Source organism: Peromyscus leucopus, chromosome 19 (assembly GCF_004664715.2).
Source record: "Peromyscus leucopus breed LL Stock chromosome 19, UCI_PerLeu_2.1, whole genome shotgun sequence".
Classification (NCBI taxonomy): Eukaryota; Metazoa; Chordata; class Mammalia; order Rodentia; family Cricetidae; genus Peromyscus; species Peromyscus leucopus.
Window position 1 is genome coordinate 46,512,769 of NC_051079.1, and position 18,537 is coordinate 46,531,305.

At 39.3% G+C, this 18,537-nt stretch overlaps 1 protein-coding gene across 1 annotated transcript in view; it reads left to right on the plus strand.

Moving 5' to 3' along the window:
• Adamts19 (ADAM metallopeptidase with thrombospondin type 1 motif 19) overlaps window positions 1–18,537 on the plus strand; it is a 206,118-nt gene that overhangs the window by 172,637 nt on the left and 14,944 nt on the right. Inside the window, 2 exon segments of the mRNA XM_028893701.2 lie at window positions 8,112–8,316; window positions 9,228–9,380. Coding sequence (XP_028749534.1) covers window positions 8,112–8,316; window positions 9,228–9,380 — 358 coding nt within the window.

Consider the following 18,537-nt stretch of genomic DNA (forward strand, 5'->3'; position numbering starts at 1 on the left):
ATTTCCTCGGTGAATATTGGGCAACATGACAGTCAAGGCTCATGTATAAGAAGCAAAATAGCAACGCTGACAGCTTCAAATGTGGAGGAAAGAAGGGTCTTGGCCTAGGAAGCAGAAAGAAATGTATGAACCTAGGTGCAATTTTGCTTATGGGTACTTGGCATGGCTTCCATAGTGGGGCCTGAATATTCACATGCTTTCTCTTAAAAATGAGTGGTGTGTTTAAGTAAGACAGCCCAATGTCACAAACCCTACCATGTTTAGAGATGGTCTGATAAAAAGAGAATGAGAGTTCATTGATTCCTCTAAAGTGGTGAAAGAATACTTTCTTTACCTGACACTCAGGATTGTTGAGACTTAGTGGATTGGACTGAGTCGAAAGTTCTCAGAATGGCAGAGAATCGATCCCCCTTCGTAAGAGCTTTTGCTAGTGAATTATGGATAATTTGTGCACCCTATCACTCAAACATGTAGAGAACGTACCGCTTTGTAGCCCTGTACAGCTCATCTTCCCCATAACGTCTTACCACAAAAAGAAAGTATGGGAGGGGCCTGTGTGGTTGGAGGAAGAAAACTGCCAGTTAATCCTATTTCATTTTTGTACTTAGTTCTTTGGAAATTAGTGTTGCCTAGGTAAATGTTCACGTCTGGATTTTGTTTCCATTCCTTTTATTTGCTGAAGTCTCCCTGTTCCCACTGTATTGCGAAATTATTAATTTTTTTAATTATAATTATTTAATTAATAATTATTTAATTATAATAGAATTATTAAGCCTTACTTAATGAGTTCAGTCCATGTAGTAAAACTTAAAATGTTTGGGGAATCCTTTCTTCCTTTATAAGTGTTGAGGTTTCAAGCCTTATTTTGCCGTGGATTTGGTGTTTTTAAGTTATTGTAATCTGGTTCCTAATTTTTCCTTCTCCACTGACAGTCCAATCCCCCACATAGGTTGTATACAAATAACAGAATAGGAGGATGATTTGAAAAGAATTTGCAGAAAGAAGTACGTTAACATGCATCCTATCACTCCATTCACCTAGCACTAGTCATGCTTTTTTAATGAAACAGTGCAATTGGGAAGCTGAAATTTGAAGTCTTTGATGTCAAGAGGCAGATGCTGAGTCCTTTTCAGTCAGCACTGGACAGATAAACAGGTAGAACTAGTGCTATGTCCTGTCAGAAAAGAATCCGGATTCTTTATAGTTCCCCAAGTACTAAGACTTCTTTATCTATTGTTCTATCTCTTTTTGTTGATATTGAAATGTTAAGTAATAATAATAATCTACTATATATATTATATTAATTTATTATAATATATTTAGTATATGATTTTTTTTTGTTTGTTTTTTTTGTTTTTTTTTTTTTTTTTTTGATCATTTTGAGTGTGAATCAGATTGTTCTTGATGCTATTAAAGCGTAAACTCTAGTATATGATTTTTATGTATTATATATTTTAATAATTATATTATTATAGATCATCATTATTATTATTTGTTCTTTTTTGCCAGACATGCTTTCTCTGTGTGGCCCTGGCTGTCCTGGAACTCACTGTGTAGACCAGGCAGGCCTTGAACTCACAGAGATTCACCTGCCTCTGCCTCCAGAGCACCAGGATTAAAAATGTTAAATGCTCAATTATTTTATAAGATGCTCTTAACTTTAAAACACAATTTATGTATACTGTTGGTTGAAAGCAGTGGCTTTGTTCTGCGGCATCTGGGATCTTGAATGAGCTTCTACTTTTAGGACTAGAATGTCCTGCTTTCTCCCGGACTTTCTGTGAAGGAGCAAAGTGTGTGATACTCAGCATTTGCTTATCAGCTGATGCCGTCAACCACCTTGGAGGGAGGTGCCTTGATGAAGATATGGTGAATGAATCATTTTACAGGGCACATTCAAATCTGAGTGAGAAATTTTTGCATCAGACCAGAAGTTGGAGGATATTGTCTTCCTTCCGTGGGACAGGGAGGCAATGTCTTTAAACAGGAAGCAGCGTCAATGAGGGAAGCAGGGAATGAACATGAGCAATCATTACGGATCATCACAGGATATCTTTCCAAGACCTGCTGACAAGGCACATCCTTCCTTCCCCTGCTTCTCTTCTGTCTCCACAGGGAACATATTCTAGTTCCATTTACTCTTGTGTTTCCATTTTCCTGCTGTTATTATGAAATATCCTCACAAGAGCAATCTAAGGAGGCATGAGACGGTTTGATGGATGAAGATACTTGCCACCAAGCCTGACCACCTGAGTTCAATTCCTGGGTCCCACATTTGTGTGGAAAGAGAAAATTGACTCTCATGATTTTGTCCTCTCACCTCCACATGTGATCTGGAAAATACATATCTATACACCCAAACACACACACGCACTCACACATATAAAGAACAGAAAAGTGAATGTGAGGGGAGCAGAAAGCTAGTTATGAGACAAAGGACTTACTTGGCTCGCAGTTTGAGGGTACAGTCAATCATGGTGGGGGAGCAGAAACAGCAGGAACTTGACACAGTTGGTCACATTTTATCCATAGTATGAGTGTCCCAAGAAAGAGAGTAAATTGACCTATTGGTATATCACATATAAAATTTCATAAGTCTTCCTAAATGTTTATTTCTACTCTTCTCTATAGACACTTAATACAAATGGTCTTTTTGTAGTCCCAGTTCAATGAAAAATTAAAGCTGACTTTGGAGTTGGAGAATGACTCTCTCCTTCTCTAAACCCAAGCATGTTGTTAAAAGGAAAATGCAAAATCTCTGTATCATGTCAGAAGAAAGCCATCTGATATGGGACAGAAGAAAACCAAAAAATTAAGGGACTATACTATCGCTACTAATCTTAATTCTTTGGTTCTATTTTTGATTCTTTAAACTTTTCTTAAAGTATGAATTTTATATCAAAATTCATAAGATTGATATATATATAAACTTTATATACATTTATATGTAAATTTATATATATATTAAACTTTTGTTATGATATTAATGGTCATATAGAGTACTGACTGATTCTAGAAAAAAGACTTCATTTAGCTGCCTATACATGTTTTTGTATTGAAGTCTCCATCAGTTTTCTTCAGGGAATCATGACCAGGCCTGACAGCGAATTTGAAGTCTACAGAAAGATGATGGGGCCCCACAATGAGGATTCCATATGGACAATAATAATACCACTAACATCACCCATTAGATCAGCTTTGGACTACAAACTGCTCAGAACAATTAAGAGATGGCTAGCTGAGATGACCCAGCCTCACAGACTATTCAGGCGAGGACTTGAGATAAGCCCTAAACTTTTGAATTATGCAGAGACTGGACAACAAATGATACAGCTACCACTTTGGAACTTGAAAATTAACCCAAAATCTTTCTTTTCACAATCCCCTAACGATGCCTTGCCCACAAATAGCAAGAAGCAATTTTAAGAATACAACGCCCACATTCCCAAGAGGTGGGGCGGGTGGTTTTTGGTCTTTCAATGGGTTTTGGGTTTGGCATAATTGTCATTGTTTAGGGTGGTTGGTTACAAGTTGTTATTGTTAATGATCAGGGAAGAAGCTAAACAAAGGAGATTAGATTTAAGGTTCTTTTTTTTAAAGAGGATATATATAAGAGGTAGATTATTGAATCTACTCTGAAAAAATATATAGAAATGATAGAATAAACGGTAGATAATTTAATGTACTCTGAAAAGAAAAAAGAGGGAATATAGACATGATACAGATAAAAAGGTAGATTACTGAATTTACTTTTAAAGACTGCTAGTTTTAAATGTTTTACATTAGATTGGATTTTTATATGTTGTATACAAATTATATATATTGCGATTGATATTGTTATCAAATGCTGTATGTATATCTCTAATCTTGTTCAGGATATTGTACCTATACGGTTCATTTAACAATGTAATGCAATTCGCTAATCCTTGAATGTTATTATTACCAACTATTATAACATAAATGGAAGTTAGTAGTTAGACATTACAATCGAACTTGTAGTCATATTAGGTATATTTTCAAGGTGAAGCAGAAATATATTTTAGATAGATAGGTCATCTTCAAACCCTTCAGAGATCTACAGAATATGGTATTTAAAATGTTTTAATAACATAGATTTTTTCTTTTTTTATGACTATGAGACATGTCTGCTCCTGGCAGCACCAATCTACTTCAGAAAAGATATGGGCATTGAAGAAACTGCATATGGAGTTAACCTTCATTGTGGCAAAAGTTAGCCACTGGGCAACAAAGTGTTCTCACATCGACTGAAAAACAGGACATAATGGACAGACAGGTCACAAAACAAAGGACTACAGATTCTTGCCAAGACAAGTGTGGTTGCAGCTTTAGCAACAGGCGTCCTCTGAAGCTAGGATAATATGGCACCATCACTGAAATGGCTTTGCAATCCAGAAAAGGTACCGTGCCATTTCCTTCAAAGCCAGGTTAACAGGCAGTCGACCAATGGCTTCTGGTGTGCAACGGAACAGTAGTGGAAACGGTTATTCTTGAAAGAGTAACTAGACTGACAGAGTCTAACCTCTCAATGGTAGACTGGCATCTAATAGAGGAAATGAAGCCACTCACAAGCCAAAAAGAATGGGCAGCCAAATTCCAAATCACCAACAATTTCCAGAATTTTAAAATCCTAAATCATGACAGGACACTGGCAGAATTCAAGTTTAAGTGGTATATGGAATACTCACACTGAATGTGAGGGCGAGCTGTAGGCTTTGTATACATCCTACTTCACAAATGAGTCTGTCAGGTATGCTAAACCTATAGGCTGAAGATGATGCCCCAACATGCAGAGAAACCTTGGGTGACTGTCCAGGCAGCTGGCTGTTTCTGTCAACTCACATTTTTTTGGAAGTCGCTTGTTTGCACTTCCTGTTTTACTAGGTAGTATTATTTCCTTCTTGGGTCTCTGGGGGAGTTGAAGATTAAATAGTTATTGTTACAGTTTTCCTTGTTAAGAAATTCAGAGCCGGGCGGTGGTGGCGCACGCCTATAATCCCAGCACTCGGGAGGCAGAGCCAGGCGGATCTCTGTGAGTTTGAGGCCAGCCTGGGCTACCAAGTGAGTTCCAGGAAAGGCACAAAGCTACACAAGAGAAACCCTGTCTCGAAAAAAAAAAAAAAAAAAAAAAAAAAAAAGGGAAAAAAAAAAAGAAACTCAGTAAGAGGTGTTAAGTGTATAAGTTTGAAAGACATCATAAGATAGTTTTCTGTTGGTAATATGTTAGGATAGAAAGAGAATTTGGTACATTTTGTACTCATCAAAATAGGATAGATAATGGAATACTGCTGTGGGATGATTTGTATGTCCTGTGGGAGCCCTTCTTGGGTTCTTTGTGGCGTTACCCAGCAGGTCCGCATAGAGGATGATTAGGACCATGGGCCTGAGTGCAGGTGTTTGAGATGGTCTGCACTTGGCTGTGCTGGGGGATGGTCTGTATGTCAAGTTGTTCTGATTGGTCAATAAATAAAACCTGATCGGCCGTGGCTAGGCAGGAAAGATAGGCGGGACTAGCAGAGAGGAGAAATAAAAGGACAGAAAGGCAGAAGGAGACGCTGCAGCCGCCGCCATGACCAGCAGCATGTGAAGACGCTGATAGGCCACCAGCCACGTGGTGAGGTATAGATGTATGGAAATGGATTAATTTAAGATATAAGTACAGTTAACAAGAAGCCTGCCAGGGCCATACAGGTTGTAAGCAATATAAGTCTCTGTGTTTACTTGGTTGGGTCTGAGCGGCTGTGGGACTGGAGGGTGACAGAGATTTGTCCTGACTGTGGGCAAGGCAGGAAAGCTCAAGCTACAGAATACTTTCTCTGAATTTGTCAAATGCAAATGGATTAAACATTGTTGATGCATTTATTGTTTGTATATATTGTGTATAGTTATTGTACTTATTGTATATAGTTTCTCTTATATTAGTTATAACTATGTTTTATTTTTTTATTAGACCAAAAAAGGGGAAATGTGGTGATATTTTATTTGTGCTGAAATGTAGTGCTATTTTATTTGTGCATTAATAAATAAATCTTGCCTGGAGATGGGGGGGGGCGGGAGACGGGGCGGAGGGGGCAGTCATTTTAAGTAAACAAAGAAGTCAGGCAGCACACACCCTTAGCAGGCAGGATTTCTGTGTGTTCAAGACCACACTAGGGAACAGAGCCAAGTGTGGTGACACATGCCTTTAGACCCAGTACCAACCATGGAGACTTGGAGGTCTGTACAGACAGACTGACAGTGACAGAACTGTGTAGGAAGAGGAAGTGAAGTAGCTGGGCTAAGAGGGCAAAAATGCAAGGTATGTAAGCCTGGGTAAACAGGAAGTCCAGTTCCTTGGAAGCTGTGGAGTTGGTGATGTGAGGTTAGCTGGTGTCTTTCCATATTTCCCTGATCTCTCTAAGGCTTTAACCCAAATTTCTGGCTCTGTGTTTTTCATTTAATAAGACCATTTAGAAATCTGGCTGCGAGCCGGGCAGTGGTGGCGCACGCCTTTAATCCCAGCACTCAGGAGGCAGAGGCAGGCGGATCTCTGTGAGTTCGAGGCCAGCCTGGACTACCAAGTGAGTCCCAGGAAAGGCGCAAAGCTACACAGAGAAACCCTGTCTCGAAACCCCCCCCCCAAAAAAAAAAAAAGAAAAAAAAAAAAAAGAAATCTGGCTGCAAGTTTCCACAAGCCAGGTGGCAGAACTATGGAAATGCCCCAGCCTGGGAGTGGCCAGGATGAGCATCCTAAGAGGAAGGTCATCCTGAGAGGAGGTTGTCTGGAGCCTGGTTAGGATCCTGAGGAAATGGCCTGAGGTGAAAGCTTAAACTATTTGCAGAACAAACTCAGCACATGGTTTGGTTTCTGAACAAGTAGAAGATGAAGATGCATGTGTAGTTTAAAGATAAATTATTTTAAATATGTCAACATATGTATTATATCTATTATACCTGCCACCTTTCTGGTGGCTCTGTTCTGTGCACTTTTTTTTTTTTTTTAGTTATACGTAATCAACTGCAACCTCAAATATTAAGTGGGATATTCTTTCTTATCTGTTTATTTATTCATTTGGAGGGATGGGTGTCAAGGAACTCATGTAGAGGTCAGAAGAAACCTAGTAGGGCTGGGTTATTTCTTTCTGTCTTGTGGGTTCCCACTGAGCTCAGATTGTTAGGTTTTTCTTCAGGCACTTTTACTTCCTGAGTCATTTCGCCAGCCCTGAGTAGCTATATAAAAGGATCTATATGGTTTTAAATTTCATGCCATAAATTTCAATCAAATCTGACTCTATCCACTCCATTGTGCCTGGGCTGTGAACCATCCTTTGGTGCCATCAATATTGTTCTATAGTCACTATGAAGCTGCCTCAAATATCAGATGGACTGTCTGTCACCATGCTTATATTTTTGTGGCCCTTACAAAGTAGCTTTATGCTGTGTCACAGTGCCTTGGGATTCTCCTCACTCCATTTCAACATATGGCTCTTCCACATTGCAAGGATATGAGTAAATGCGGTACAATGGGAAGGTAGACGGTTCCTAACATAGGACCTGGTTCCTTCCTGAAGCTAAAGTAGAATAGATGGTTAAGCTAATGCCCTTGTGATACACCTCAAGTCATTAGAAGTAGCAGTAACATAGATACATATTACTGTCTTGATTATTGTTTGGAACTAAAATATGTGTGTGTTGGCTGAGTGATTGAATCAGTAAGAATGAAAACAAATTATTAGAGTCCCAAATATCACTGAAATGAGATTATGTTAATAAACTCATATGTCTATGTTTACATCAGAGCTAGTCAGTGGCAAGGCCAAAGCATATACAGTGCTAGCTGGGAAACAGTCTCCTAACTCATTGAATCTCTGTATGATTCAATTTGCCTTTCTGTAAATGGCCACGATAGCTGTGGTTCCAACACATGTGGGTTTTGTGAACATTTGCAATGCAAAGAAAAGGAACAATTCCAAATCATTTTATATCGACAGTTATTCTGTGAGTAGGTGTTGAGCAGACAGGCTAATACATAGAACACCAGAATGGTAAGTGTCACGTATATGGTAAGTAGATATTTTTTAATTTATATCCAATGACCTTTGCTTGACTTTTAGGTGGATGATGACCGAATGGACCACCTGTTCACGAACGTGTGGAAAGGGAGTGCAGAGCAGACAAGTGGCCTGTACCCAGCAACTGAACAATGGAACACTAATTAGAGCCTTGGAGAGGGACTGCCTGGGGCCAAAGCCTGCTACTGCCCAACGCTGTGAGGGCCAGGACTGCATGACAGTGTGGGAGGCAGGCGTGTGGTCTGAGGTATGGGACATATCCTATTTCTTTCCCTTTTTCCTTCTCTGACCCTTTGCTCCTACAAAATCTTGTTGTGTCATGTCCCAAATAGGTGTTCACCACAATTGATATGTAAAAATACTAATTGATAAAAAGGAAAAATAGCTAATTTTGAAAATATAAAAATCCAAAGGACCACTCATGTACAATTTAGACTTATGATTTTTCTCATATATATACTGTGAGTACTGCTGGAGAAGCACACACTAAGTGTATATATGACTCCTTGCATATCTCTGAATATTAAAAAGGAAAAGGAAACTAACATTTAGCAATTATCTTATATGTGTGAGCCATGAGATTTTACTTCTTATTTGGTTAAGTGTTTGTATATAAACACAAATGTAAGAAACTTAATTATTTACTATTTTATATGTGTGGGCAGTATAACATAGAGGAATTAATTCACTCAAAAACTCTACATAAGTAATAAAGCTTAAGTTTAGACCAAGGTGAACTCATGACACCACACAGTCTTGCAAGCTTGTAGTGTGCCACATACAAGTGTGTTCCATGCAAATCCACAGTGACAAACTCACATTATCATTACACATACCTTAGCATAACTATATATGCCACTTATCACATACATTTAGGGACTTCTCTGAACCAATTTAGGTGTGTAAGTGCGAGGAGCCCTACAAACACATTAACATGATACATGTGCAAAGCCCACCCCCATGTAGACACACAGAAAATTATCTGTGTACATAATTTCAGAGTACTGTATATTATGTAAAATAATATAGACATGTTTTGTTAAACAAAAAAACTAGCTGTCCTTTTAAAAAATAAGAGAAATGATAGGAACCATTTTAAACATGCCTTAAGCAATGGCCTGTTCCAACTCTATTCAAACCTTTAATATTATCTTCCAGTGCTCTGTCAAGTGTGGCAAAGGCGTCCGGCATAGGACCGTGAGGTGCACTAACCCAAGAAAGAAGTGTGTACTCTCCACCAGACCCAGGGAGGCGGAGGACTGTGAGGATTATTCAAAATGCTATGTGTGGCGAGTAGGTGACTGGTCTAAGGTGAGAATGATTTGCGTTGAGTGTAGGAGGCGTAGAGAGTAGAGGCAGACATCAAGGGGTAGAGTGTTCCATGCCCATCTTTAACACCTGTCCATTTCTCTGAGATTATGACCTCTAAGGAATGATGTTAATGATTGAGATAAAACAGAGAAAATGTGTAACATCGTAGTTAGCATAACAAAAAGATCTCTAAAAATAGTGAACATTATTTTGTTGCTACATTTATGGTCATACTTCTTCCTCAGACTATGTTTAATAATGTCTATTTGATAGATAAAATACTATAAATGAGTAAATTCAAACTACAATTAAAGGGGTTACCAGTAGAAGATCAAAGGGACAAGATACAGTTCTTTGCCAGTCAGTATTTTTGGGTTGTGCACATTAGAAATGGAAATCACCAGAATTCCCCCCCTCCCCCTCCCGCCCACTTTGGTAAAACAAGGTTGGAACACAGACGTTAATAGAGATGTAGAAAAACATGTAAGGACAAGGTGTATCCTAGAGGGGGCACCAGCTTGTCAAGAGTGGAACCAGGATCACATTGCTAACGTCAGTTCAAATGGACAGAATTCATTTGGGCAGAGAGCAATTTTATTTCCTGGTAACAGTAAAGTTTGTTAAAATTTTTCATATGTGGAGCATATGGGATGCATGTGGAACCTCATATATGATTAGGCTGTGGGATACACCTAATACATTCCCTTCATGGGACATCAATGAGTTCCATGTTTTAATATAAAACTCTCATCAGATCAGGACAAACACAGCTCTACTGTACCATTTTCCCAAATGTAATAATCCCACATGCAGCTGTGACATTCTATTCAGCACAGAGCATTCAATGCTGTGGCCTCGATAAAATATAAGCCTCCTCTCTTGGTTTTCATGAATGGAAAGAAAGATCTGCTGCAGATCATTAGAAAGCATGGTAGCTCTCCACCAAGTGAGCTGAAGAACATTCTGGAAGAAATACTTCCAGTATATGAAGTATGTGAATTCTAACTTTCTCAATGTTGCCCCACATGAAATCATGGACATTTAAGGACTAATCTCTTTTCTTCTGTGTGGATGGGTAGCTTGGGTGTGGATGTAGGGGTGGAAAACCTAAGTATTGTGGTGTGTGTGTGTGTGTGTGTGTGTGTGTGTGTGTTTGCATAGCTGTGTATTTATGGCTTTCTTCCCTAATAATCATTTGCACACAAAGACTGCATTTGAGTTCTTAGGAAATTTAATGTTTTTCCACTATTTTCAACGTTCATATTTCACTTTAGGATTCAGATGCACTTATAAACAAGCATTCAACCTGACCCGTAAGGCTTTTTACTGATTCACATTTCAGCATGAAGGACTTTCAGGCATCAACAAATTCCAGATTACCCAGAATCAATTTCTATCAGGTGCAGGATTTGTTTCAATAATTCTAAGAAGGAGGAAAACACATTGGGTGGAATTCAAGAGATATAAGAGACAGTTCTGATGGGTACATGACATAGGAGCATATTGATCAAGCCATCAGATGGGAAATGGACAGAAATATAATGAAGGAATATGTTTGAAGGTGCAGGTCAGAAGAAAATGCAGCAAGAGTACTAACTGAAGTTAGGGGATTGTTGCCTGTTGGTATTTTGCCATTTGGTTGTTTTTAGTTTTTAATTCGCATTTGGAGCAGAGGTGCAGAAATCGATGCTAGACATTTTCCTCCCTCTTTCTACCTCCATTATTGAGACAGTCTCCCTCACTGAACACATTGCTTGCTATTTCAGCTGACTGTCCCCAGGGTCCACTAGTCTCTGCCCTCCTAGGGCTAGGGCTAGAGACACATGCAGCTTTGCCTATCCCTGTAACAAGAATTATTACTTTGGATGAGTAAAACGTGCCTACCATGCCCTTGCCTTGTACCTTATGACAGAGAAAAAAATGAACTTGGGATGGTAGAAAGAACACCGATTATTTTATGCTACGTTTGAAAAACTGTGTTTTTCGATTTTACCGTAATTATATATAAAATTCACAAGTATAGTTAGATTGAATAACGTCTCGTTGGGTCATGTGGTACAACTAAAACATAGCTTTCCGGATATTTGGGGAAGAGGATGGTTTCAGTGAGTCTTAGCCTTGGTCAGCCTGTTCTTTCTTCATTCAATTGTTCTCATTCTCAACCTCATTATCCTTTCCCCTCCCCCTCTCCCTCCCCTCCCCCTCTCTTTACATCAAAATATGTTTTCTCTTTTCCTTAAAGACATTTTTTTTTCCTTCTTGAGGTCTCAGCATCACAAATTCAAACAGCAATGTGCACAAATGAAAACCAGCAGCTCCTTGTGACTGTTCCTGATTGTACCCCCTTGTCGACTTCTCAGAGAGGGCTTTCATGTTAAAATGAAAAACATCCCAAACAATTACAGAGGAGAGGAACAATGCTGCAGTTACTGTGTCCCAGTGATTCAAGTGTTCAGGGACAGACAGAACACAGATCTCTGATTCTTATCAGCTGTGTCTCTCCGCCAGAAATAGCAACAAGATGTATGCGGTTGTGGCTGGATGTCTGTGCTCCTCTGAGGGCAATTAATCTGTCATCTTCACTCAGTTCCTACCCAGAGTTTTATACTATCAATACACCTAAGTGGACCTAATATTAAAACTTACTTTGGCTTTGATCAGGAATATTGAATTTGCCGTCCACAAAGTCTAGCAACTCCTGGTAAGAAAGACACAGTATACACTAAATTAGAAGAGAGAGTGAGTCCTCAGGCTCTCCCGCTGCCTAGGAGTCATTAAGGAAATTGATACCAATCAAAGGCAGACGCAGAATACGGCTAATGCCTTAAACTAGTCCATTGCATTTATATTAACTTATATGATTTCTAACATTTATATTTGGGATGGTTGTGTGTAAACAAGGGGATAGTTACTCTCAGCTTAAGGGGCAGAGGGACCAGGCCCAAGGCCAATGGAGCTTAGTAGTAGAGCACTTGCCTAGCATATGCTAGGTCGTAGGTTCAAACTGTAATACCACCAAAACAAACAAACAGACTTTCATGTGGAAAGACAGAAAAAATGATTTCTAGGTGGGTGCACTGCCATGGACATGGCCCATGTTGATTTCACAGCTGTTAAAACTAGGACACACAGTGTTGTACCCTGGTGTGGCTTAGGTTAACTCTTGACAAAGCTATATGTCACGTTCTGACTATGTCTGATAAAGATATGGCCTGAAGATCTTTTTTACGGCAAGGGAATAGAACCCACATTTTTGAGGCAACATGAATCTGCATTCACTCACTTAAGATGAATTGAAAAATTACATCATTCCTTGTGTTTAATAAAATGACATATTTCCCCCCAAATTTGGCTTCTCTGCCTTTATTTGGATTTCTATGACTTCTGGTTTGCATTACTGGAGGCCAGCAGAAGAACAAATAAAAGTATTTTATTTACCTGTTTCAGAGAAATTTGTCCTTTCCTGAAGATTTAATGGATTTTAGTCTTCCATGAAATATTAAAGAGTGATTTGTGTCGTTGAACCAAATTAGTGATTTTTGTTCTATCATTAGATTTATTTCAGACTCTAAAATCCAAGATTACTTAGTAATGGAAAATTACCAAACAATGAAAAATGAATAGTTTGGGCTGCTTATCAAATTGTGGCATTTTAAATCAGTATTTGAACTACATATTATTATGAAAAATTTGAGGTGATGTAATCCTAAATGATACACAGTCAATCATTTTGAATGAGTTAATTGTACATGTAGTTGAAATATCTCTGTGTAGATACAGAGCAAGGAGGACAATGAGTCATTTGAACTTATCCCTGGAAAAGAAACCACCATCAAATAGTCATCAACAAATGAACAGTACAGAAACTGCAGGGATAAAGAATCTGAAAAACTAAGGTAATTCTCCACAAAAGGTAGATAAAATGTATCCATCTATCTAAACACATTCTGGTTGTAAAATAAAAGGGGGTGATAATTCTACATATTTTGATGTCATCTTTACTTGCCATGAATTTCTAGTTTTAAGTAGTTACAAATCTCAAAATTGTGTTTTAAATTTTTGTTCTTTCTCCAGAAACAGTATTCTGGCTGTCATCCTTGTTCAGCTCACACTTACTGGTGATTGATTAATCAAATTAAAAAGAAGCTCAAAAGTAGAATATACAATCTAATCAGTTAAAATGTAACAGCTCTTTCTAAGATTGTGCTTCGTGTAAACACCCATCATAACTGTAAAGACTCACTGGGTTAAGTAATTATTAAATTAAGATAACTCAGACCTCAGTATAAGAACAAAGAAACAGTGGTGTATTCATTTACTTCCCCATCATAGTGATAAAACACTGACAAAAAGCAACTTGAGGAAGAAGGTATTTATTTCACCCCACAGCACATAATACTTCGTGGAAAGAAACCAAGGCAGGAACTCCAGGCAGGAGCCTGTAAGCAAGAGTTGAATCAGACCATGAAGGAACACGACTTACTGACTTGCTCTCTATGGACTGCTCAGTTTGCTTGCTTTCTTCTATAACTCATGAACATCTGTCCAAGAGTGACGCTGCTCACAATGGAATGGGCCCTCTTACATGAATCATTCACAATAAAATGTCCCATAGATGCCCAACAGGCCAGTTTGATGGAGGCAATTACTCAACTGGGGGTCCCTCTCCAGATGACTCTAGTTTCAGTCAAGTTGATAAAACCTAATTAATACAATTGACCCCTTATCAGTTTGGCAAACAAACACATGACCATTGAATTATAACCTTTCCTTTCTTGTTTATCCCACAATCTCATGTCCATATCACAATATAAAGCATAGCATAACTTTCTTTAAAGGTATCACGCTATTTTAAAAATTCCAATACCAAAAAGTTCAGTGCCTTTACAATATCCAGTCTCCTCACTGTGATCTTCTATAAAAATCTAAACTAAATTATATACTTTCTTACTGCAAGAAGGAAGAACCAAGACATTAAATCCATCACACTTAAGCAAAACCAAAGTCATGAAGTATAAGCTCCAAACCCTCTAGTCCAGTGCCTAACATCTGGAGTCACTCATGCTCTTCCGGCCTCTGAAGGGCATTGGCAGCTCACCCTCTTCTAATGTTTTTTTAATAAGATTTATTTATTTATTATGTATACAGCATATGTGACTACAAGCCAGAAGAGGGCACCAGATCTCATTACAGATGGTTGTGAGCCACCATGTGGTTGTTGGGAATTGAACTCAGGACCTCTGGAAGAGCAGTCAGTGCTTTTGACCTCTGGGCCATCTCTCCAGCCCAAGAGGGGCCTGAGGTTTTTTGTTTGTTTGTTCATTTTGTTGTTGTTTTTTTTTTCTTTTTCTTTTTTTTTTTTTTTTTTTTTTAGCTGAGGATCAAACCTAGGGCTTTGCACTTGCTAGGCAAGTGCTCTACCACTGCAGCTCATCCTCTCTGCTCTGCCAGACACAGTACACAAAACTCATCTCCTAGGCTCAGGCCAGCTCTGTACTTCACCTGCTGCTGTTCTTGATTGTCACCCCACAGTCCTAGCATCTCCAGCAGTGCTAGATCTCTACTACAACTGTGACTGCACCTTCACCAACAGCCTATGTTGGCCTCTTTTTAGAAATTCCAACCCTGCCACATAGTGCAAAGCTTCAGCTGCTCCCCGTGACCCTTTCACTCCTAGAGTCTTAAATACAACCGAGACTGTGCTTTTTCCAGAGGTAACTCCTCCCTTCTCACAGTGCCAAGCCTCAGCTGCTCTCCATGACCCCATTAATGCTTTAGGACTTCCCAAACCAGGATGATATAGGAGACACTTATTACAAGTTTGTTTACCAGCTTGAGGTGCAACTTTGGCCTTCTCTGGACCACAGCTTCTGTTTGCTGACCCTAAGGAAATGCTACCCGAAGACTTGGCCTCTATGATGCTGGTCTCCCATTCATCACAGCTGTTCTTTAGCCCTAGCTAGCCAGCATTGATTGTCTCAGTAAAACAAAGTTTTCATGCACACAGACTCTTAATCAAAAGTATCACACAAAAGGCCTTGATAGTGTCTCTGTTTCTCTCTGAAACTTCACAGGCCAAACCTCCATTTCTGTACCTCTCTCAACATTTTTATTTTTCCAACTCCCAAAACAGCTCATTAAGCTCTGAGCACTCAAGTGGCTGCCTCTAGCCGAAACTCTTTCCATGGTCCCCTCCCATTCCCACCTCATGAAAAAAAAAAAAAAAAAAAAAAAAAATATATATATATAATATATATATATATGGACAAGTTCATCACATTAATATCCTACGTTCCTGGTACCAATTTCTGTATTATTTTGTTTCGCTGTTGCTGTGATAAAACACTTACGAAAAGCAACTTAAGTATAAAATGGTTAATTTGCAGTAGATCTTTACTAGCATGTACGAGACTTAGGATTTAACTCTCTAGTGCTGAGAAGAGATGTGTATAACCAGACAGACAAATAGGATATTTATCCACTATCATGCTGATCTATGTTTATCCAGTTGGACAACAGTTGATATAGGCAAGACTTTATTATACCATTTTTCATATTCCAAAAGTCCACCCCTAGTGACGCACTTCATCCATATGGCACATCGACTCCAAACAGGCAATGGATGATGCTGACATTATTTAATAAAAGGGAAGTTGGGGTGTACTATGAGTTTGAGAAAATAAGACAAGGTCTTCCCATCCGCAGATACAAAGTGTGCTGGACTGCAGACTGCCGCTGGCACTTTCCCATAGCAGCAGACGTTAGTGCTGAGAAGGAAGGCAGGAAATACCTGCTCACTCAGTCCCCAGACCGCTGTCCACTCCCAAGTCCCCTGCCATTTAACACTTCTTGTATTCTGACCTAAGTGACCTATTCAGAACTGTCTGCTCATCCTCATTTTCATCGACCGAAGTGTTCCGACAAATCTGGGTTTGAGCAGTTTTCTTCTTTTGCGATCTCAGTTTCTCTGTATGGTCTTTGTATTTCTTCCAACTATCCAAGTCTTCAGGACCAGCTTAAGGGTGCCCACAATAAGAGAAGCTTCGGAAATCCTCAGCACTTGACTGCAATATTGTTCTGTTAATTATTGTTGTCCATTACAGTTGTTTTCTTCAGAATATCTGAACTCCTTGCACCTCCTTACAACTATCGCAGCAAACAGACCGTTGCAGATATGTAAGAAATGTTGACTGAATATACATCAAGCCCCTTTCTCCTTAGGTAAACAAACACTTCACAATGATATTTCTTTGGAATGTTATTTTTCTGGCTTAAATTCTACAGCTATATTTCACATTACGTGTATGTTTATAGGTATGTAGGCATATATGCATACATACACACATTATGCATGTGATTTGTTTTATCTATTTTGATGCGAGATCACACCATACAGCCCAGGCTAGACTAAAAAATCACTGTGTAGCCTTGAGGCACCTGTAACTTGAAACGTTGCTGCCTGGGTCTCCTGAGTTTGGGGGCGTATTTCATAGAAAAGAGACAAGTAATTATTAAAAGTCACTTTAAGAAAATTAGCCGGGCGGTGGTGGCGCACGCCTTTAATCCCAGCACTCGGAAGGCAGAGCCAGGCAGATCTCTGTGAGTTCCAGGCCAGCCTGGGCTACCAAGTGAGTCCCAGGAAAGGCGCAAAGCTACACAGAGAAACCCAGAAACCCTGTCTCGAAAAACCAAAAAAAAAAAAAAAAAAAAAAGAAAGAAAAGAAAAGAAAAAAGAAAATTAAACCAATATAATTTTATGTAACTGAATTGCTATATTGATCCCTTCACTTTGTCCTATGCAGTGGCTCATACTACTTTGAAATGCAGTTTTAAAGTAATCTATCCTTACTTAACTATCGTGATATTTGAGACAATAATATGTCTAACATTGAGCGTGTGTGTGGGCAGGGGGAGAAATGCATGTGTGTATGCTTTTAGGATCCGATGCTGGGGTTACAGACAAGCAGAGCCATGCCAGACTCTTTATGTGGGTGCTGGCATTCCAATTCAGATCTTCATGTGTTCTTTCCAAGCACTCCTATCTGCTGAACCATCTCTTTAAAGTGTTAGGGAGACAGCCGACTTCTTTGGTATCCTTTTGACAGTGTAGCTGGATCCTCACTGCTAGGTGAGACAGCGCCTATCTAACCTGGAAGGGGCACAGCGAATAGAGTGACTCTCATCTAGTTGTTTTCTCTGAGACTTAGCAAATACGTGGCTTCTGTCAGGGTGGCGTAAGTTACAGATAGCTACTGTATGCTGATGCCTGTGCTGTTTGCAATAAAAGCTTTACCTATTAAAACAGTGTAAAATTAATTTTAAAATTCCAATACTTCATTCCTCTCTCTTACAGGGCCAGAAAAGAATCTGGTCTTCATTTGACAGAACTTTCGAATGAGACCTGGAAAGACTTTCCATTTAAAGTAAAGTTTGATCACAGAGGCTGTGAAAGTGCAGTGTGTGTAGGATGATGATACAACAGAACCATCTGGATACAAGTCCTGAGTCTTTTAGGCTCTGTCAGACTCTCCCATTCGGGGCCGAGAGCTGCCAAACTGATGAAGGGAGCTGAAACTCACGTTTGTGGGTTGCTTTGTTGGAGCCCGACTCTCTCTCCTTCCGCTGCTGTATTGATCAGTATACACTTGCTGTTAGTTGTGGACTCACAGCCCTGCACAACGTAATCAGATCTCTTAATCATTCATAAGCGGTCTGTCTGATCTTGCCACATACATTTTCTGGACTTATTTTAACCATGTGCAAAACATGGCATTAAACATAATGGAATACTGACACCTTTAGACAGAAGAAAGGAAGGAAGGAAGGGATACAGGGAGGAAAGAAGAAAGGAAAGGAAGAGAAGAAAGCAACACTCTCAAATGTCTGACATCTAGGAATAAATCAATTCCAAACACCCATGTGTTAAATAAAGCAGAAAAGCTATTTTAAAAAGACACCAAAAAACCACTGACCAAAATAAATAGCTTCTTGTTTTTCTTCAGAAACAAGCTCAGCTTTTGTCCTTGGTGTGCATGTTTCCCACTCACTTCATTAAAAAGCTGAGTGGGAACTGCCAAGCATGTCCATAGCCCATGAGGAATGCTGCTCCAGTCATTTCCAGGGGAAGCCACCATTCAGCTTCCCCTTGAGGTCCCTT